This window comes from Nothobranchius furzeri, chromosome 4 (genome assembly GCF_043380555.1).
Source record: "Nothobranchius furzeri strain GRZ-AD chromosome 4, NfurGRZ-RIMD1, whole genome shotgun sequence".
NCBI classification, from domain to species: Eukaryota; Metazoa; Chordata; class Actinopteri; order Cyprinodontiformes; family Nothobranchiidae; genus Nothobranchius; species Nothobranchius furzeri.
In genome coordinates this window covers 86,789,751-86,812,634 of record NC_091744.1, presented here as the reverse complement: position 1 = coordinate 86,812,634, position 22,884 = coordinate 86,789,751, and the positions used below count along the sequence as shown (strand labels likewise).

General features: G+C 45.0%; 1 protein-coding gene across 7 annotated transcripts in view; it reads right to left on the bottom strand.

Moving 5' to 3' along the window:
- Positions 1 to 22,884, bottom strand: part of LOC107389322 (chromosome sgr13 C12orf4 homolog) — a 55,673-nt gene that overhangs the window by 31,211 nt on the left and 1,578 nt on the right. Inside the window, exons 3-13 of one of the 7 annotated variants that reach the window (XM_054733478.2) lie at positions 20,107 to 20,288; positions 19,894 to 19,993; positions 19,672 to 19,796; positions 19,125 to 19,231; positions 18,818 to 19,015; positions 17,773 to 17,901; positions 16,037 to 16,105; positions 15,714 to 15,916; positions 14,051 to 14,108; positions 13,728 to 13,795; positions 12,307 to 12,619 (exon numbers count right to left, since the gene is read on the bottom strand). In XM_054733478.2, coding sequence (XP_054589453.2) covers positions 12,527 to 12,619; positions 13,728 to 13,795; positions 14,051 to 14,108; positions 15,714 to 15,916; positions 16,037 to 16,105; positions 17,773 to 17,901; positions 18,818 to 19,015; positions 19,125 to 19,231; positions 19,672 to 19,796; positions 19,894 to 19,993; positions 20,107 to 20,288 — 1,332 coding nt within the window. In that variant the 3' untranslated portion in view covers positions 12,307 to 12,526. Of the gene's footprint in view, positions 1 to 6,198; positions 6,388 to 8,704; positions 8,772 to 12,306; positions 12,620 to 13,727; positions 13,796 to 14,050; positions 14,109 to 15,541; positions 15,917 to 16,036; positions 16,106 to 17,772; positions 17,902 to 18,817; positions 19,016 to 19,124; positions 19,232 to 19,671; positions 19,797 to 19,893; positions 19,994 to 20,106; positions 20,289 to 22,884 lie in introns of those variants that run through there. The other 6 variants (XR_008559602.2, XR_001573420.3, XM_054733474.2 and 3 more) reach the window with 6 other exon arrangements.

Below are 22,884 nucleotides of genomic sequence, written 5' to 3'. Positions count from 1 at the left end.
GCTCTGTTGCTCCATATAAAGATGACTCGGGCCTTTTTGCATATCCACAGGTTAGTTAGAGCTGGGCAGCAGATATGCTGCTGTTGTCAACGCTGTGGTGCTTGAACCAAGCGTTCTGGACAAGCCACGACAACTAATTCCACACTAGCCTTTCCTACAAACTCAACTTCTCCTGCACCGGCCAAACCCAACAGACCCATAATAAGCTTCTGCTGTGATGAACCGTGCAAACTAAAACAGCACAGCAAAAAATAGAACTCTACTACTCCCGGCATAACAGCAGAGACCCAATAAAGCCTAAATGTCACCAGCGTTCTACACGGCACAAAGGCTGGAACGAGGAAGATCAATCACTCATTGTGTGCTCCCACAGCAAATTAACCTTTAAGTAAATACGTGACGCTGACGCCTAAACACAGTTTCTATACATACCCGCGGCTTTCAGGATTAGCATGGCTCCGACAACCATAAAGGGCACAACAGTTCAGGGTGTGAAAATAGCCGGTCCAAGACTCTTTTATATTATTTCACACAGAGTTTGACACACACTTGTGTCTCATTAAACACTAGTCACATCATTCTACACTCCAGTGTCTGAGAAAAGTCAAGTTCAACCCTTAAATCCATCAGAAACACGAGCTGTCTGCACGGACGCAGCTTCCACTGAAGGGCTTCTGCTTCTGTGTTATTTCTTTTACGACTAAATTATTTGTTTGATAAGAATGAGCAAACAACATAACCGGTTATCAGAAACCAACAATAGCCTGCCAAGCTAGCATAGCCCAGAAAACCGGGACATAGCTGCTAGCCTTACGTTTGACCACAAGGCTACGCAGGTTTGTTTTGGTTGTATTATCAGACACAGAAAAACAAAATATGATAAACGGTCTGTATTTGTAAAGCGCCTTCTTAGGGTTCTACAACCCCCAAGGCGCTTAAAACAATCAGTCATTCACCCATTCACACGCTGGTGGGGATGAGCGACGATGTAGCCACAGCTGCCCTGGGGCGCGCCAACAGCGGCGAGGCTGCCGACCGCTGGCACCACCGGCCCCTCCGACCACCACCAGCAGGCAAGAGGAGTTAAGTGGACGAGGACCCGACAGCGGCACTCTCTGGTCGGACCTGCAGCCTTCCAAATACTGGACGACCTGCTCTGCTTCCTAAGCTACTGCTGTACCACACATCATGTCTTCCATTGTACAGCAACTTCAAGTCTAACGTTGTTGCTGTCGTGCAAAGGCGTCCGCAACTTTAAACCGGTGATTCTTATGCAACTCGAAAAGGGACAAGAACAGGTGCACAAGGTGAATAACGTGTCAACCTATACATACGACCAACGAAGGCATGAACTTTAAATGAAAACAGAGGTTTGTGATTAGATCTAAAGGACTAGAGTTGCATCTTTCTGCAGGGTAATACTCTCCTAGTTGGCAGAGGACTTAGGGGCCTGTCTTGTAACCGGAGGGTTGTTGGATCGAGTCCTGCTCAGCCTGTCACGGTCATCGTGTCATTGGGCAACACACTACACCCACGCTGCCTGCTGGTGGTGGTCAGAGGGACCGGTGGTGCCTGTGCTCAGCAGCCGAGCCCGTCAGTGAGTCCCAGGGCAGCTGTGGCTCCGCTGTAGCTCACAACCACCAGTGTGTTAACATGTGTGTGTGCATGGGTGAATGACCGGATGTGTTGTCAAGCGCCTTGGGGGGTTGTGCAACCCTAGAAAGCACTATACATGCATGCCTTTTTCTTTTTCCACATAAGGCAACAAACGCTGATTTGAATATTTATTTCTTAGAGTTCTAAAAGAACATAAATATTGTGCCGGATAAGTATCCTAGAACTAAATAATGTTACTGTGGAGATTAAACTTGAGAAAGTGGTTCTCTCGCATTTGTCTATGAACCTATATGAACACATGAATAACACGTTTTGGACTGAAAGCAACTATTGGACCATGTCTCACCAAACCGCTGCACTTCCCTGGGTCCTCCACTCATCACACGCTGGCGTCTTTAGCAACAGAACACCACTGGTGTGAGAGGCTGCTGCCACGTCAGCTTTAGGACGAACGACCAGAGTCGCAGAAAGAAAAGATGTTTGGCCTTAGAAAACAGTGACGGGTGTTTGGCGCCATCCCTCGGGTTGCCGGTTCCGGCAGAAGCGTCTCAGGAAAGATACCGGGGTGGGGGGTGTTCTGTAGATTCGCTGAAGCAGCTTTAAAAGCGCAGGATGACACTAAATGAGCACAGCTTGAATCCTAAAAGGCGCCGTTAAAAGAATCCTCAGACAGAAATGTTGGTGCACCGTGGCCGCGATGTGGACGAACGTCAAGCTTTGCTTAGTTTGAGGAGACTTTGTCCACAGCTGTTACGGAAACTGACTCAGTGTGCAGACGTTGTCGAGCAGAGTAAGAGACGTGAAAGAAGATCACGTGTCCATTTACAGTAAAGACGAGGCATTTCTAATATATGTTGGCCTCCATCCACAGCTCTAGAAAATCTTCAGTTCTGATGTTATGAAATCAGCTGGATGAAAGCTGAACTAGGTGCTCTTCGTGCAACTGCTTTCACTGTTGAGCTACTAACCACAGACACTTTTGAGACTATTACCAATTCCAACGTCGACAAGATGTGTTTAATGGGTCCAAGAGTGCTCCGAGTCTGTGAAGTATCCACCATAAAGATGAGTGCAAACGTGAGACGGAGACAGATGGATGAACATCAACAGGTCCATCTTCTTCCTGCAGCTGTTGTGTCTCTAAGGCGTGATGATTTTAGTCCGAAGCTAAACAAGGCAGATGGTAAAATATATATAATAAAAGGACAAAGTCCGTTCTCTTCCTCGGCACCACAAATAAACCACACAGTAAATCACACAAATAACACCGTGTACTCGGTGTACAGACACGTCCTGATGTTTTTAATACATGTATGTATTCTCTCTCACACACACATACACACACACACACACACACACACACACACACACACACACAGTGTACAGACACGTCCTGAGTTCTGTGGACGAGCTGTAAGCAAAATCTACCCTTTACTTCAAAACTGTGCACGCACGCGCGCACACACGCACACACACACACACACACACACACACACACACACACACACACACACACACACACACACACACACACACACACACACACACACACACACACACACACACACTAGTGAAGCGCTAACACCATTACCGGCTTTGTGTGACCAAACTATAAATGCAGACTAAGAGGCAGAGAAGGCTTCCCTGGGCCTTCTGGGGGAAGGAAGAAAAATGTCATTCACCACAACAAGACAACAAAAGAAACATGTAATCAAGATAAATCTCTCCTTTCTTCATTACGCTCAAGTTTTCTAAACATTCAACTTCACAAACAAGGCATTGTGTAACATAAGCAAGGGTGGGAAAAGCTCTGGCTGTACAGTGTGTGTGTGCGTGTGTGTGCGTGCGTGCGTGTGTGAGTGCGTGCGTGCGTGTGTGCGTGTGTGTGTGTGTGTGTGAGTGCGTGCGTGCGTGTGTGTGTGTGTGTGTGTGTGTGCGTGTGTGTGTGTGTGTGTGTGTGTCCAAAAGAGTTTTATTTGTGACCCTTGAAGCTGCAGTTTGAAACATTTCAGACAAAATCTTGTTGATAAAAAAAGGCATCAATGCACACACACACACACACTTACTTGGGGGAAATCACAGTCTCGGTCTTTCACAAGTGCACATAACATCTCACATATCAAAGGTCTCCCTCCAACACTCAACAGCATCCTCTTCAGCCTGCTACATGAAAGAGAACACTGTAGTGTCTCAAAACGCGCCGCCATCCCATTCACTCAGCCCAGCTTCAAAGAGTTGGAGGCCCTTTGCTGTCCGTCTGGACTGGGATCTGCTGGCACTTCCAGAAACTCTGTGTGTGTATGTATGTATGTGTGTGTGTGTGTGTGTGTGTGTGTGTGTGTGTGTGTGTGTGTGTGTGTGTGTGTGTGTGTGTGTGTGTGTGTGTGAGAGTGTATGTATGTATGTATGTATGTGTGTGTGTGTGTGTGTGTGTGTGTGTGTGTGTGTGTGTGTGCATGCGCGTGCGTACTCAGGTAACTTCCTGAACCCTCCGCTGCACCTCTGACTGAGGTATGAGAGCATGAATAAGCATTATGAGCAAGTCCTTATGGACGTGTGAAAATGTCCAAGAACAAATCTGAGGGTTTGGTGTCATCTCACCCAGACCTCTGCTGGGCTTTAGCTTCCCAGCTGACCGATCAGCGTTACATCTCAATTATGAAACAGCAGTCTGCGCCGTTGCCTTCTAGAGCTGAGGGCTTTCTTGCCTTCAGCACCACATGGTCTGGTCTACACGTGCACCATGTGAGAAGATTAAGGCTTTGTAATTAAATTCAATTAAGCTAACACTCAGGGGGGGGGGGTGAGAGTGAAACAGCATAAATCCACGCAGTGACACTTGACTGAACAGGAGCGGCACGATGGACATTTGACCTCTAAACACACTTTTAGGAGAGAATTTAGTTCCTGCATGGATACCACACCAGCACCACAGCTTAATAACAGATCCTTCACAGAAGTGCAGGGCAGGACCTTTGTCATCTCTAACAACATCCCAGTACATTTAGCATTGTTTCTAGAAAAGCAGCTGCAGCAAAACACAAGACAGTTTTCATGTTGGATGCAAACAGTAAGAAGAGGACCTCTGGCTTTATTGAACCAGTATCGTGAGTTTAACCGAGTGCTGCTAAAGGAATGGCCAGATTAACGCAGGGGGGTGCACCTCTGAAGGAAGCTTGGTTATGACAAAAGGCTAAAATGATACGTGAGAGTTAAACCGACAAGCAGGATTAAAAGAAACGTAAACCGTTTCCCTGACGAGGCGAGGCTCCAGTGATCAGACAAATCAATCATTTAGCATTTAAACGAGAAGCAGGCACAAACTAAGCTAGCGCAGCATGGGGCTTCCATTAATGAACTCACAGAGTTAGTGTCGACGGCGGTGCAGCCGGATGTTTCACACACTGCCCGTTTCTGTTTGAATGACAGAAATTGGGTGCGTTCGGATTAAAGAGAAAAGCAGTTGGCTAAGGCAGCCACTAGAGAACTGAGCCGGTGCCAGTGCACCCACACACTCTGGCATGGAGAGACTTTACGCCAGACTGAGGAGAAGACAGGGAATAGCTGTGTGTTTCATCAGATGAGATATTAAAAGATCAGATAACCTAGATGCCTCCTTGTATTTGTTGATGGTGTGAAACGATCGCCACCGGAAACAAGTCCAACTTGTGCAGGAGGGAGGAAAGTCTCAAGGAGCCGTTTAAAATGAAATCAGAGCATAAAAACCACAAAGGTTGCTGTTGTCTTCACAGTTAGCTCTGGCTCATTAGGGAAGCCCGTTAGTGGTGCTGGGCTCGGCCCAGCTGTTTGTGGATCTCTATTACAGATAAGCTGTTTGTACTTTGACCCCCACAGCCTGGAGACAGCTGGGAAAACTCCTCTGCTTCCCATCAACAAGAGCTTCAGGAAGCAGACAGGTTGCTGGAAATTCATTCATTTTCTCCAGTAGAAGCGTTCAGCCGGCGCCAACGGCTCTCCCCTCGCTGTGAAGCAGCCAGGTGTTGATTTGATCGATGGTTGGGACAAAAACGTGCACATTTATAAAACAGCATTAATAAAGGAAATAAATCCAACTCTGCCAATTTTTCCTCACCTAACCTTTTCCTCTCTGCCCGCTTCGGCTTCAGCAAACGATCTCACCGTGTTAACAGTGATTAGCATTTAGAAAACGCATTCCCTTCAGCACTGAGGGCGGTATCGGAGTGATTTGAGTGTTTGCCTTAAGATAACCACTAAACACGCCACACAGACCTGAGAAATGACCTTCCGCTGAATGGGAGTCCACACACAGAGACGGAGTAAACAGGCAGAATGGATTCTGTCAGTACAAAGGCAACCGCTCAAATTACACAAACCCCGAAGGCAACAGGTTCAATTTTACTCAGACAAGGTCACATCCAACTTACAGACGCAAAAGCAAAAAGCCTGCATATGTTCCATTTTATCATGACACAGCAACAACTGCTGCACACACAACAGGTGGTAGAAACCAACCCAGAAGCTCAAAGTTACCCGAAGAGCCAAAAAGATGAAACTTTTAATCTGAAAGCGCTTTAAAAATAAACCAGAAGCCATGCTTACCCGCTGACGTGAACGCCTCCTGCTCGTCGCTCACCAGAGACAACCGTTGTGCAGACTGCATGCCTCTGAGTGCTCGTGGCTACACGTCATTGTGACAGCAGCACACAATGTTGTCAAGAAGACACCGAGCTCTAAAGGAACCGCACCAAAAAACCTTCAAGCACAAGTAGCTCCATCAGAAACAGGCAGAAAAATATCTCCCCGCTCGTATGTGCAGGAGTATGAGTCATCGAAGGTCGGGTACGCGTGAAGCGGACAGAAGAACTGTGGAGATAAACGGCCTACGACTGATTAAAACAGCAAAGCCGTCAATCGGCCTAAGTGGCTCGGTGTCCTCAACTGTGGGTGATTATCTTCTGCTTGGCTTAGAGGCACATTAGACCATCAGAGAGCAAACCAGCAGGCTAAGCAGCAACAATCTGAGCGAAGAAGCTATGAAACATCCGATCACCACAGCGGGCTGCAGAAACCGCTCCAGAAGCACGGAGAGAGATGTAGTACACCTGTGACTGACGGGGAATAAGCGCCTCAGATCGCAGAAAAACATGGTCAAATGACAGATTGTGTTAATCACTAAAATTTCACAAGTGGAAATCACATGTAAACGCATCGTCAGAGGCACATAGTTACGCCTGATAAATATAGGAGAAGAAGAAGCTTCAAATCCATCCTAAATTAGAAAATCCTGCAGAAAAACTGCCAGGACAAACTGGGCTTAACAGTCCATGTTATGGAAAAATAATGAATGGCGCACTTAAGTGATTCATGAAGAAGGAAAGGGGTCTTTGTGCAGCGGGGGGGTCTCGGGAGTGCTTGTTTTCGATCGGGGGGAACGTTATTTTAGGTTTTGTGTGAAAATACGTCCAGGACTACAAATGTGCATCACCAAAAAGACGTCATCAAACCAGACATGGAGAAAAACAGGGAAAGTAGCTGAAAAATCAGCAAAATTCAATCTAACATCACACGGGAATTGAACAGGAAGTGGAAAGTGACTCTGTTTATATGTGACCAGACTTGCCGTCGTGTTTATGAGACTCTAATTCAATAAAAGTGGGTAAGAAGCTATTTGTTAGAATATTGTAAGATCAATAGTACTTTAAAGTTATCAGTACTGTAATCAAGTAGCATTTATAAGCTCTACGTTTTGGCTGTTGGGTTCGTCCGTAGAGCCGTCAGTGTCGTAATGTCTGTGGTAAAATACTCCACAATGTTGTCGAGATAAGATAAGAACAACGTTCTTTATCCCGAGGGAAATTGTTGTCGTGTACGCGCTCTAAGCAGTCGGAGAGACAAAGGAACAGGTGAAACAGATATAAGATATACGATATATACAGTAAAAATAGTGTACAGTAGTATACAATAGGAAGAGAAATACTCAGATAACCCAACAAATAAAAGACATGACTGCATCCTGGTGAATAAGTAATTAAGCTATCAGTGCAGGCGATTTTGGAAGACGATCAGAGTATTGTGCAATAGAATTAAGTTTAGTAGCAGCAGATGATGGAGGGATGCAAACAGCCGCGACACGGCGCTTTAAATCCAACTGGCGCCTATCTCCCGCGCAGACCGGTGTTTCTGGGACGTGGCATTGCGCTCCCCGTGTAACCACTCTCAGTAACTGTAATGACTTATTTTTAAAATGGTGGCGCGAGCGTGACGTGGCGCAGCACATCTGTCTTGTGTGTGCTCCAGGCTTAAGGCAAAGCGGATTCGAAAATTTCACCCCATTGCATTCATATTTTTTGTTCTTCCAGGGATCCACACACCGACCGGAAAGGACGAAGATTTGGGCTTCCTATTGCACCTTTAATCAGTTGAGATGCAGTGCAAAACAACAATAAAGCTCAAAATTAACTTTTTTCTCAGAACAATGTGGAAATGTGTGAGCATAGCATAACTGTTGTGTCATAACAGGCAGACGATGACCCTCAACATCATGTAAAACCATCGAAGGATGAATTTCATATTTTAGCAGGTAGTTTATAGGAGAAGGATGTCCTCAAACGCATCATTTGGACCGGAGTTCAGCGCCAAATGTCCCCGGTGAGCTACCGGACGGTGTCGGTACGGACAGTTAAAGCCTACACCGGTCGGTAAGGCGGTAGATTTATAGCCACTATGGCACCTGGCAGCACACCAGGGAGCTGGTGGCCGAGCTGCAGTCAGCGCAGGGCTGTGGAAAAACTTCCACCGGGACCGAGCTGCTGCTGCTGCCGGAGCCCGGCTACGCACCTCCAGCCTCAGGCTGGACCGCAACACATCTCAGCGTCGCCTCAAGTCAATCACGGTTGAAAAAGATTACAGCGATTCACGACGAAGTCGGGGTCAGATTTAAAATTTCTTGCGGGTTTGAATCGTCGCAAGGGAGCAGTTTCAAAGCAGTGGTAAAGTTAGAAACTACCGCGGTACTCCTGAATGAAACACGAGCGGCTACGTGAAAACAAAGGCCGTCAAATCAAAACAGAACCAATAAAAGCAAACTCTCGTTTTTAATGTTCACCTTGAGTCGTGCGGAGCTCCAACGTCCATGCGGTAACGTGCGTGTTCCCAACGCTCCACACTGTTGCTCAACTTCAGAAGAGCCAACTACCCAGCTGTGAAAACAGCTGTCGACTTCGCGTCAGGGCACAAGGACTTCCGGTGAGAATATTCACAATAAAGTTATCAGAATCCAGTACACGTTTCCACCGAACGGAACAAATATTCCGAGACAAGTAGCTCAACATGATTAGATTATATCGGGCTAAACCAACCATAGATGAGAACTTCATTTATTTGAATGTATGTTTAAAGGTCTCCAAAGCTTTTATTTTGTCAAGCGTACAAACGTGGCTTGTACCGGAAGTGGTGGTCGCATGATGACGTAAAACAGCTACAAACATCATTTATAAATGTTTTATTCAAGGAGTCTTTTATCCAGTGTGCCCAAAACACAACAAACACACACACACACACACACACACACACACACACACACACACACACACACACACACACACACACACACACACACACACACACACACACACACAGCCTATACGGCTCAAGCCCTTCTGTACTTTATCAGGTCTGTATGAGACGCTTAAAAGCTGATAAGTTAGAATAAAGGTTATATATGGATCTAAAAATATGTATTTATTTATACAGTCATGTTTGAATTAACTGCTTATTGGCATAAAAATATAAAAAAAATCTTACTATTGGATTTTTAGCCACAAAACTCCATTTAAATCTTGTTGCTTGTTTCTTTGAACACTTCTGTTTTTGATTTATTATAATCTAAAATGTTAGTTGACACTAGCATCAAAGAGACAATACGCCATTAATGGTATTATCCTAAAAAGTTCACTAATGATTTTGTGTCATTCTTATAAAGACGATTCTTTTTTAAACGACTAACTGTGAGCAGCTTATTTTCTCCCGGGTAATTTTCTGGGAAGTCAGAGGAACTGATTGCAATGAATTTCCTGTAAAGCAACACAGTGAATACAAAAAGTAGTAGAGCTATATCTCAAAAAGAGAGTTTGACATAAAACAACCAAGTGTGTGGTATTTACATTTGAATCTATCCAAATAACAGAGTAGAACAAGAACACATCTGCACACACTCATTGTCAGCATTAAAATATTGTCCACGGAGTCTGATTTAGGGACAAATAAAGATAGTGACTTTTCTGACTTTGTGCTTACTGATCATTCTGTTGTAGAGTACATACAGTATGTCATATTTCTTCTCTCATCTCTGTGGTTTTATGCTGAGTGGCTCACAAATGCGTTCCTTATTCCTTATCTTATAAAGATTTCTTATTACAAACGTGTGTTTTGACATCTGACAGCAAAATCCAAGCCCTGAACGTACGGTATCAGAAATATAAGATCCTCTTGGCTGGATTTTGCACTCAAGGCCACTGAGACCAGTTCTAGGGATGACAAACACTCTGTCATACTACAGCTCTGCGTGTGGGGAAAAAAGCTGATAAATTCCAGCATAAAGATAAAAAGTTCAGCTGGCCATCTGTCCTTTAATTAGTTTTATACCACAGATAAACGTTACACGCTAAATGAGCGTTTCGTTGGAATTCAATCCCAGTGAGTGGCACGGATCATGACTACGGAGAGTGGATAACTCGTCAGCATCAACACCAAACGCCGCAGACGTGCATCATAGTGCTGAAATTAAAAGATCCTGCCATGTTGAAATGCCGAGTGTGAGTGAAATGTCTGAAAAGCCAACGAAGTCATTCCATCTCTATGCTGAATGAGGGAAAGACAGAGCTCATTGTTTTTCATCCCAACAGCAGGAATGTGGGTCGTTATGTTGATCTTGGCCCTCTTTCTCCATACTCAAAACCAGTCGTCACCAGTTTGGGGGTGAAAATTGATGCTGGACTTAAATTTGAGGCTCACATCAACTCTGTGATCCGGTCCAGTTTCTTTCACCTGAGACGCCTTGCTAAAATCAAGCCTATGCTGTCGAGAGCCCACCTGGAGCGGGTACTGCATGCCTTTGTAATTTCTAGGCTTGATTACTGCAACTCTCTATATGCAGGGTTGTGTCAGTCATCACTGCGTCGCCTACAGGTTGTGCAGAACAGCGCTGCCAGGTTCCTGACTGGGACCAGGAAACGGGACCACATCAGTCCGGTTCTGGCCTCCCTGCACTGGCTTCCGGTTTGCTATCGTTCACACTTCAAACTCCTCGTCTTTGTTTATCATTTCTTCCAGGGTGGTGCTCCCCCCTATCTAGCCACACTCCTGAACAAACATTCCACATCACGCGCTCTGCACTCCTCTGACCAAGGCCTGCTCGCTGTCCCTCGTTCTAGGTGTCGTACCCGTGGGGACCGGGCTTTCTCAGTCCTAGCACCGTTACTCTGGAACCAGTTGCCACCCTCAGTTAGGCTGTCCCCATCTCTGCCAGCCTTTAAGAGTCGCCTAAAAACCCACCTCCTCCGCTTGGCGTTTCCTGAACATGTTTGAGTTTGGCCCTCTTTTATGTTGATTTCCCTGTTTTCATTGGTTCACTCTCTCCCTTGTGTTACCCATCTGTCTTCTACTAGAATGGTTTACCTTTTTTGTAATTTGAATTGCTTTTATTTTCGATTTATCCACCATATTTAACTTTCTCTTGTACCATGTTCAGCGCCTTGGGCTTCCCAACAGGGTTGTGGAAGGCGCTTTATAAATAAAGCTTTGATTGATTGATTGATTGATTGATTGATTGATTGATTGATTGATTGATTGATTGAAGACTTTTAATCAGGACATACAGTCAAGTTGTCGTCGGTGGATTTTTTAATTAAAACGTAAATGTAAAAAATTAAACAAGAAATGCTTTTGGGATCCAGTGATCACGCCTGACAAGTTTACAGACAAGAAAAGTGACTGAAGCCTTCATCTGGATATCTACTGAACATGGAGGGAACAGCGTTTGGGCTCACACCTTCAGAAACAGCGCCATCTACTGTTTCACAGATGGACAGTAGTGAGGATTTACATTTACATACAAAAAGAGCAATCGCTGCTAAACCTCTGCATTGCGGTATAAAAAACGACCTACAAAGCCTCAACTGAGGGGCAACACACTTCATCTGTAGCAACAGAAGAGCCGAGTAGTTGTCATTTCTCTAACGACTGCCCCGCCCCCCCGCCACGTAGCCAATTGTGCGTGAGATTAAACCGCTAAGTCTCTCATATGGTTTGAATGTACGGCACCAAAAGTAGTTCATGAACTGACTAGAATAATTACAGGATGTGCAATTTTATTTTTTATAAGAGCAGATTAAATAAATCTGTATGAATTTAAGTGACGACTACGCTAAATACACAGTAACGTCACATTCACTGGCTCTCCCGACTGGTCCAACTGTAACTGGCTATAGCTGCAGAACGCTTGGAGACGTTCTCCCCGCGTTCCCGCCTCACATGCTCAACACTAAATGTAGAGTCAAGATGTGTCTGAAGCATGAGCAAAGTCACAGATTAGAGCTCTGAGAAGGAAAACATCCGGTAATATTTAGAGCTGATGAAATAAAACGCTGCCAGCAGAACCGCACCCTGGAGACTCCAGATGATAATTGCAGCAGCTGCTTTGGTGAGCCTCTGTCAGCGTGACACATTTCTGTATAAACTAGAATGGTTCAGTAATAACAAAGCTCATTAGAGGCCCACAAACTACATCCTAACTAACCACCCAACCTTAGCTGCTCAAAAATCTGCATGGCGTTAACGTTTTGAACTGCAGTTTCAAAAATCCTCTTTTCCAGCATAAATGCGTCCGTTTGTCGAAACGAGTCGAGGAAAGTGCTAACGTCTCCACCCGTCAGTGCTTTGAAGTGAGAGTTAGTGTCGAGGAGACGCGGAAGATCTGAGGCAGCATGTTGCTCAGCTGGTAGAACATTTCCTCCGAGATACTCTGGAAATACGAAGACAGAGACACAAAACCAGTCGGGATTAGAGGCGAAAAAGCAGAGGGTTTGTGCAGAGTGGTTACAGTTGACACCGCAGAAAGAGCACTTCCTTTCCAGCCCGTCTGTGTGAAGCCTAAGTGTGTCTGTCAGGCTCGAGGACCAATTTTTCATCGAAGCACGGTAGTCAGAATCCTAAAAGACGTGAGGCCCAGCAGCTGTGACTTGAACAGGGCGCATACCTTGTCACGCTTAGCGTTGCCACCCGTCAAACAGGAATGTTAAGTAATCTTACAGAAAAACCCAGGCGCACACAGACAGCCTATCTTTAGACGTCCTATCTCTGAGCTGTAACACAACAACGCCATTTCAGTAGCTGCTGTTCTGAATTATATCTGAGCACGAAGCAGACAGCTACAGTCGGGGGCTCTTTTGATGACGCCCATCTTCTCGTCTCAGCCTGTCAACACGAGCTCCCCCTATAGGATCTCCTGCCTAGCTGACAGATAGCAGAAGCTGCAGGTAAATGGCATCTAGCAGAGCCCAAACTAAAACAGCCATGAGCCACTAACAGCAGCTTCTGAATGAGCTTAAACATGAAAAACCAACCAGAATGTTTCTTCTCCAGCATGTAAACCTTCAACGCGATTAGATCTGGAGTTCCTAGAAAGTGAAATCTACCCGAGTGGTTCACTGATGATCCCTCTGCTTATAACACGCTCATGTTTGCTTTCTATAATCACAACTCTACAAATACTCTGCAAATGAGCTCAAAGCGCTTTAATCTGGTGTGTTTAAAGTGAGCTTTACAAACATTCAACTCCCCTTTCCTGCTTTAGAAGCTATGCACCTGGAGGCCAGGTGTGCCTTTTGTGATGCTATGTACACACTAGCCTTCAAGATCTGTTGAATTCACATAATGCATTCCTGAAAGGAAACCAGAGAACAACGTTTCATCGTTAGTTTTGAGTCGCAGAACAGAAATACGGCCAGTAAGCATGAAGGGACTTCTGATCTGACCGCTCCAAATGGTCATGTGACTACAGAGCCAGGACCTGAGGTCATGTGACCTCTCTGATTCATAATAAATCAAAGACCATAGCACCCTCATCTCACCTTTGGCACCAGAAACTGGACTGTGCGTGATATTCCTCCATCCCATGAGACCATTTCCATCATAAAACCTAGAAATGAAACAAATTTAAACTTTTACTTTAATTATACCTCTGAAATACTACAGCGTATTATAAATGATATTTATTATTTAAAGTTGTACATTTGAATTGTTTTCTCCAAATCTGACATAAGTTTGACCAAACAGCCTGGAAATAACCTGCTACCAGCTAACGTGAGTCAAAACCCTCGTAAAGGGACAAAATTCTGCTCTCTAGGAAAAGTCCTGAAAACATTCCCAGAGGCAAAGCTACGAAAAACTTTACCTTTGACACATTTAAACACAAGCTCGGCTCTCTTAAGGCACCACGGTATGGTCATCTCCTGCAGTCGGGACAGAGGAAAGGGAATCACACGGTTGTTGTTTTTGTGTTCAAACTGAAATCAACCAGTTAAAAAAGACGGGGATCTCCAGAAGTAAAGAGAGCTGATTGTACTTTACAGAAGAAATGAAAGCTCATCAGTCCCAGATGTGGAATAAGACACTATCGTTATATTTTCCTCCACTAACAAGGAAGCCGGTTTGGTTTTTACGGCTGGCTGTCAGGAGTAATGGAGAAGGGACTGTTCTCATACTGTTATTTGTTTTACTTGCCTACCTAGTTACATCTACTCTACCTATAAAGAGATCTGTGTGAATGGAGTAAAAACATAAAGTGCTGCAAAAAGAGCCACACAAATGCAGACCCTCATAAGGCCCTGATGGTTAATTTAACATTTAAGGACCCGGATGTGTTTCCTAACATTTATACAGGGTGCTAAAAAGCCCTAGCCTCGGCCGACCCGTCTGAAACGCTGCACATGGGTCAAACCAATGTCTCCGCTTTGACGCCCACGTGAGTTTGACGCGTTTCACAAAAGAAGACGCGTTGCTGCTCATTTCCACTTCCTGCTCTCATCTCTTCCTTCAGGTTTGAATGTTTTTAGCTCCAGGCTAGCGTACAGTAGCCTCAGAGACTCGTCCTGTCTGCTTGCTGCCTTTGATCACAGATCGACACAGACTGAGTCACACACCATTTCATTTCAGGGAAATGTGTGGATCTGATCCCAAGTCATCCTTTCCTACTGAAGAACTGAAGACGGGGTGGGGGGTGGTATTAATGAGGCTCGCGTTAAGCCGACATCGTGTTAACCAAACTGTCCGTGAGATAAACTGAACAGGCTTGAGCAATGGATCTTGAGATGTGACTAATGGGGAGGATAATCTGGAGCAGGCAGCGGTGACGAGTGGAGCTTGTCTAAAGGCAGCCGAGGTTTCTGCCATGCAGGAAAAACAAGAAAATCATCATTTTACAAGCAGAACGACGAGCAACGGCGAAACCGTGCAGCAGTGGCTTCTAAAAATATCTCTGCTGCTCTATTTCAGAAATGTGTCGAAAGACATGAAGCCTATTGATTTAGTGTGCCTCAGAGACAGAAGCACCTAAAACACCACAGCTGTGTTGGCGAACGCCGAAACAAGCTTGGGCCTAAACGTCTCACAGACGTGGAACGGCCGGCGGTTAGACACTCAGAAGCGTGGCGGTAAGAAGCACCATTACTCACCAATCTACAGCAGCTGCCTGTAGCAAACCCTCGTCCAAAATACTTCACTAGAAAGTGAGTTCTGATGTATTTAGCTTTTTGGATTTCATTATCTGAGCTTAAACGTTGCCTCAAGGCCCCCACACACAGAGCTACAACAGCTCCAACTGTTCTCATTTCTGCTTGGACAATAGAGGAATGAGCTCCGAAATGCTACAGAAAAGGGAACAAACCTTCATTTTTAATGCCTCAAACGTGCCGAACTCCAACAGTGTGCTGTCTGTACCTGCTCCACAGGTAAAGGAGTCACTCGACCTTTGAACAGATTCACATGGAGCTTCCCACTGTTCTGATTTATTCTTTCAAACGTTCCTTTAGAAGCGTGAACCGCGCCGTAACTCGTACCTCTGACATGTCATGAACCAGCAGCAGAGGGACGGTGACCGTGGTGACGTCGTGCGTGCAGCAGACCTTTAGGATGTTTCTCAAACCCATGATAGCAGGATCCCGGGCCGTGATGTTGCCAGAACGGACGTTGTCATCCACACACAGGTGGAAGACAACGTGAACCTCCGACAGGTTGGAGTGCCGTGAGACATAAAACTCACCTTGAAGGACAAGAAGTTTAAAACATGGATTAAAACAGTGTGTACGAGATTCAAACACAAAAAGACTACAAGTCAACGAGTTTGCTCGTGTCCTGTTGCTGTTAAGTGTGCAGCCATTACCTGGTAAAATATTTGAAGGATTTCTTTCCACTGATTTGCTCTTATCGTCACCTCCGTTCTTTTGAATCTCTGTAAAAATGCAGGAACAAATATAAAAGCATATTAGGAATATTTGAATGGACATCAAACACTAAAGCACTTCAGTTATGACGATAAGGGCTGCGTTTTTCATCAGCTTAGAAGAAAAATGTAATACTTTTAATGCTCTACAAAACAAATCTGAGCTGTTTGTCATTTTAGGCAAAGAAACAAGCAACTCTAGGCCATCTCACACCTCTGCCAGCAATAAAACAGAGAATTATATCAAATTAGAATACAGAACTAACTGTATTGTGTGTGACTGAAGCCTGGTGAGTGAGCAGGTCACATGCACACATCAGATTACTACTCTGCTGCCCACACAGCATGCCAGAAGGATCATTTATAGGGCTGCACCGCTACGTTAAAGTCGTACTCGTTCTGTTCTGAAGAGCTCGCTTCGATGAATTTTCCGTATATTATTATTATTATTATTTATTTAATATCAGAAGTGGCTCAGCGAGCAGAACCAGGTGTCGTCACCAGTGGTGTGGACTCGAGTCACATGACTTGGACTCGAGTCACTATTTTAATGACTTCTGACTTGACTTGATACAATCTATAAAGACTTACGACTTGACTCGGACTTGAACGCCAATGACTTACAACTTGAATCGACTTGTATCTGTTGACTCGATGATGACTTGAGCATATTTGATATTTTAGCACAAAAGTGGCCCGACGTGGACAAAAATCAAACCATTCTTGGTTCTGGGATTGATCTTGTTCTGCTGAATGCAGCAAAGCTTTGTTTGTAATCAGTTTCAGTTGCACTTCCTGCTGTTTGAGCAAATAAATGAAGCTAAGAATTAAGAATTATTTCTGGAATTTATTTATTATCATTGTCATTAAATTGAAGTTGGACAGGTGACCTGATTATGACTTGAAAATTAAAAGTTTAGGACTTGGACTTCCAGATCATTGACTTTGGACTCAACTTGGACTTGGTTGTCTTTAACTTGGCCTTGACTCGAGACTTGACTGGAAAGACTTGTGACTGAGTTGACTTGCAAAGCAGTGACTTGGTCACACCTCTGCAGGCTGCTGCATGATGGCTTTAATAGTTTCACAGGTTACTGGTGCAGCTACGAGCTCATACAGGCAAGTGTTGACTGGTGATGCTGCGTGTTTTTGTTTCTGCAGCGAGTCTTAAAAACTCACCGCCCACAGTTTCTTCTTTATAACTCGTATTAAATGACAAGCTTCCTTTGTCCCGGGGGAAAAGTTCAGCAGACGTGGTTGTTTACATTGTTTGTGTGTGAGGGAAGGGAGGGGCGACGCGACGCTCCATTCAGCATCTCTACAGGCTCCAGCAGCAGCCAGCTGGTTTGATCCGCTCTCAGAGGCATTCATCAGAATTTGCAGATCACATTTTTAAACGAGACGGGGCGCGTGCAGCCATCGTGCATCACTCAATACGGCGTCTGTGCGGAAACTCGCCTAGGAACTTTTATCCGCTGCACTTAAATCATGAAAATAAAAATTCATTATTTAACAGAAAAAATAAACCGAAACGATACGCAACTGGACCGGACCGAAACGGTTCAACGCCCCTCCGTGAACCGTTACACCTCTCATCATTAGGTACGAATGCATACTGATTAGTGCATTTATTCAGCTACACTGTTTAACCTGGACACTGGAGTTACCGCACTAACCAAACTGCTCTTTCTGCTTGCTGCTGCGCTGGACTCTAGCGTAGAGCAACACCTGTTGCACCTCCTCCAGCTGCTTCTCCAAACAAGAAAAATGGAAGTCTGTGCACTCCTTTGCCACGGTCGCAAAGTCTGGAGATCAAAACAGGACAGAAAAAGAATCAGAAGATAAATTAAAGTAAGCAAAATGGCTGCTTACAGTTACACCGTTTAAACACATTTTTCTAACTGAATGGATTTCGTTGCAGAGACAGAGGAAACTCATTCATGGGCTGAGCGATTTTGGAAAATAATCTAAATGCGATTTAATTCACAATTATTTTCTCAAGGGGCTTTTCTCATTTTTCAACTAACGGAAGCAAAAAAAGATCTATGTAACTTGTACTGAATATAAACAAGTTTATGTATCTACATATATCAACAAGTTTATTTGTGTACACATACATGAACACTCACAAGTAAAGACAACATCTTATATTTGGAGATGCGAAGCTTTGCAGCCAGGAGCACATCCCTTGAAGGAGAATTTGTATTAGCATCATCTGCGAAAATGTATTTGCAGGAAAGAAGTGTGTCCCATTTATTGAAGTCTTTTGAGTTTAGTTTTTGGCGTCTTGTCCATGCAGAGCTTCCGTAGTTCAGTTACGTTGACAGCTGCTAGCCAAAACTCGGTGGAGCTGAAGTACAGTTTTCTAGCTTTACTAAAATATCTGTCTGTACTTATTTGATTAATGGCAGTTTTTACTTTTTATTAGACTCCAAATGTAATAATTTGGCACGTTCCTAATTCGTAATTTGTAAGAATCTATTCGGCGATTTAGCATTAGCATCCCTATGGGTCTTTCAATGTATATTAGCATTGTGCTAACCACTCGCTGCCAGTCAAATCGCAGCCTTTGCGATAAGAAAATCTCCTTTTGTCACATCGCAGTTTCATTGCATATGCAATTAATCGTGCAGCCCTAGGCGGAACTACAACGTTGTTGTCACCATTACCCAAAACCCCTCTTAAAATAACCCTAGGGATATTTTGGGTGTATCCACTGACCTCTCTTGATGCCGCTGTAGGAGTTGACCCTGTTATCGACCAGTAGGACCAGTCCGCAGAGAGAGGACGAGTAGAGCGAAAGGGCAGTCTGTAGGCGCCGCAGCTTTGCTCCGCTGCTGCCGTGTCGTCTGTGTTTGCAGAAATCCAGAACATCGGCTCGGACTAATCGCAGGTTGTGCATCGTCTTCAGCTGTGCTCCTGAGCAAAGGAAATGCAAATGCAAAAACCATTCAAATAAAATAACTGTTTGCTGCATCACTAACTGTCAAGCTGCATTAAAGGTCTGAGCACAACAGTCTTCAAGCACCTAGATGTATGGTGAAGCTCTCCTCCAGCTGAGGCTGCTCCTCAAACATCCTCGCCCCAGAATCTGCTTCCTCTGACAGCTGGCTGGGCTGCACTTTAATCTCCTCACTGGAAATCAATCATACCAAGAAACCAATCCTCTATGAAATCCGTTCATTAGGTTTATGACCAATTGTTACTAATAAAGAGGAATGTAGTGAGGGTGAAACGAGCGTCTAAAATCTTTATCTTACAGATGCAACGCCACGTGAAGAGTGGTCACAGAGCTATAGCGTCTAGTGCTGATGCGACATTAACATGGGTGGGAAGTACTTCCACAGGAAACGGGTCATTGTTTCAGGAAAAAGTAAAAACATATCATGTTTCGTGTTGGGATGGGCATGACATCCTGTGAAGATCATCATCTACCCACATGCAGTCTGTGCTGCTATCGTGCTCCAATTTATTATTTTACAAACCAAATCTGACAAACAAATGGTTCATTAAAATGTATTTTTTTTTCTCTTTTCCTGGGATTGTGCACACATAAAAACCAGAAATATACTCACTTAATCTTACTGCTGTTGTTGGATTTCTGCAGATCCTGGTGCAGTTTGACGACCCAGTCCTGATACTCCTTCTTTTGAATGCATGTCACCTGCATCAGCTCGCTCGTCCACTTGTTCTCCAAAACCTGCCGCCAAAAAATACAGCCTCAGATTTTACCGTGGCCAAAAACTGACAAGTTAGAACAGATATCTAGTACTGGGACGGACTCCTTCTGCTTTTACCTGCTGTGCATCAAAGTGATGTGATGCTACTGCATTCACATCATGGTCACTCAATGTGTTCCCCAGCTCATGCATCACTTTGTCCATTTCTGCTGCTTGCCTGCCAGACAGGAGGGAATAAGATTTGTTGTTCTAGAAAACAAATCAAGAAAGATCATCTGTCCCTGCACAAACAATAAAGGTACTAGGTTCTGAGAAAGAACCCAAGCCCACCTTTCTTGAAGCTTCTTAATCTCCATGTCTCTCTCACTGATGAGCTCAGAGATGCTAACAAAGTAATTGTGCTCCAGGTTGAGGAGGGTCTCTGAAGCAGGGGAGTGGATCAGTTCATGGTAAACATCCGCAAAGTCCTCGTCCCAGCTGGGCTCTTCGGGCCGAGCGTGCTCTAGCGTAGACTGAAACACCAGGTTAAACAGGCAGCATTAAGACGTCGCTCAAAACGGAACAATTTCCCAAAATGGTATTCTTAGAAATCTAAATTACAGCTTTTGCATATTTTCTGCTGACACGTGAACATTTGTTTGGTTAATACTTTGTGCCTTATTGAACCCTGCATAGAGATTAGAGGGCAGAGTTACGCAGACAGCTGACACAAAAGTGCTGATCTTCAGTGGTCTTGTATGATTTTCATGATGAAGAGCATAAATTAGCTGCATAATTGATATTTGTCCTAAATTCCTATTGTTCAAACACAACTCTAAAGCTATCTGAAGGCTTGCAAAGGAACAAAACCATAAATTCATATTGCAGACTAACCCCGGCTTTCCACAGGAGCCGTCAGCAGCACGTTACTGCAGCAGCACGTCATAGCTGCTCATAGGAACCGCTGTGGTCAACAGAACCTTTTCCATTGGAGCCGTCAGCAGCCGTCAGCAGCGCGAGTCGGCCGCGTCTCAGGAGCAGCATGTCGCGGCCTTTACGCGCCGGTTCTATTTTCTACGCGCGACGCCTCTGAAACGGGTCAAGTTCGACATTTTTGGGGAAGGAAAGACAGGAAATCGAACGCGGAAATGGAGAGAAGCTCCAGAGATTTTCAGAATAAAGAACGTACTGCCTTCCGGTTGCTTTACTTTTAAAAACAGTTACTGTGCGGCCCCGTGAGAAGTTATCACCTAGCTAGCGGTCTCCTTTGTTTTTCAGGTCCGTATTGGCGATTATAAAACAGACAGAACATAAAACACAAACCATGTTGTAGTTTTCTCCTGCTTGTTGTTGTGTTTACTGACGAAGTCACTCGTGTGACTTCGTGCTCTGTCGGTGACAGCTGCTCCCCTGCTGCTTCGCGTCTCGTGGGAAGGGCCAAGCAGCAGCGTACGCGAGCAAGACGTGCTGCTGCAGTAACGTGCTGCTGACGGCTCCCGTGGAAACCTGGGGTAACCCCGGCTTTCCACGGGAGCCGTCAGCAGCACGTCATAGCTGCTGATAGGAACCGCTGTGGTCAACAGAACCTTTTCCACTGGAGCCGTCGGCAGCCGTCAGCAGCGCGAGTCGGCCGCGTCTCAGGAGCAGCATGTCGCGGCCTTTACGCGCCGGTTCTATTTTCTACGCGCGACGCCTCTGAAACGGGTCAAGTTCGACATTTTTGGGGAAGGAAAGACAGGAAATCGGACGCGGAAATGGACAGAAGCTCCCGAGATTTTCAGAATAAAGAACGTACTGCCTTCCGGTTGCTTTACTTTTAAAAACAGTTACTGTGCGTCCCCGTGAGAAGTTATCACCTAGCTAGCGGTCTCCTTTGTTTTTCAGGTCCGTATTGGCGATTATAAAACAGACAGAACATAAAACACAAACCATGTTGTAAATTTCTCCTGCTTGTTCTTGTTGTGTTTACTGACGGTCACTCGTGTGACTTCGTGCTCGGTCGGTGACAGCTGCTCCCCTGCTGCTTCGCGTCTCGTGGGAAGGGCCAAGCAGCAGCTTGACGTGCTGCTGCAGTAACGTGCTGCTGACGGCTCCCGTGGAAACCCGGGGTAACTTTAATACCTAGAATAAATATAAGTAACTGACTCAGTTGAAGCGTAAAAAGTACATTTTAAGAGGAAGCAGAAAGAAGAAGGCAGAATTAACAGTTTTTTCAAATCCTAGGGTTTCACCATCTATTTTCTATTTTTATCATCTATTCTTCTTTTTTCTTTTCTATAACTCATTAACAATCAATTAGCAGTTGCACAACTCCACCTCTGCTTAAAGAGCAAGTCACCCCCTACCAGAGTATTGCTCCACTCCCACTTCCTGTTTGAAAAATGCAACAAATGCTGTTGCCTAGCAAACCGAGAGGGCGGAGCCGCTAACAAATACACACACACAGGCTCACGACGACATTGTGACATCATATGGTGCCAGCTAACGTTCTAGGGTACCTCTTAAGCCGGGCGTACACTGCGACTTTTTCACTCGTAGCGTTCAGCTTCAGCTCAAACTGTACGACTTCCTCGCAGAGCAGATCTCACGAGTCGTGTGCTCACACTGCACGACCCAGTTCTCGGATGCGATCTGACTGCTCACACTGTACGTCTGGTAGCAACACGTCGGCCCTAAAAATATGCTAAAAATAGCAGTTTTTACTCAACACGTCAGACTTTTTTGTCTTGTTTTGCCTGTTGTCCTTCGGGAGTGCTGCAGGAGGACACACAGGGATTTATGGGGTTGGATGAGGAAAACGAAATGAAGAAAGTAAATCTGTGTTTTGTGATCAGTTTAATTTGACATGAACACGACAAACACGCTTCCTTGACAATCTTTGTGAGTAAAAAACGTGTAGAAACAAAAACGAACAGCGTGTGTTATTAGGGAAATAGCGAGCGAGCGGTGTTGATGCAGGATTGCACATGCGTCGTGAGCGGTTCTGGTACTTTTTGGGTCGTAGCTGCTCGCAGCGCCGCTTCAACAGTGCGATACCCTCACGAGGGACGAGCGAAATATTAAACACGCCAGAAGTCCGTGCGACCTCACGACTGCTGATCGGCAGCTGGTCACGTGGTGTTAATCACC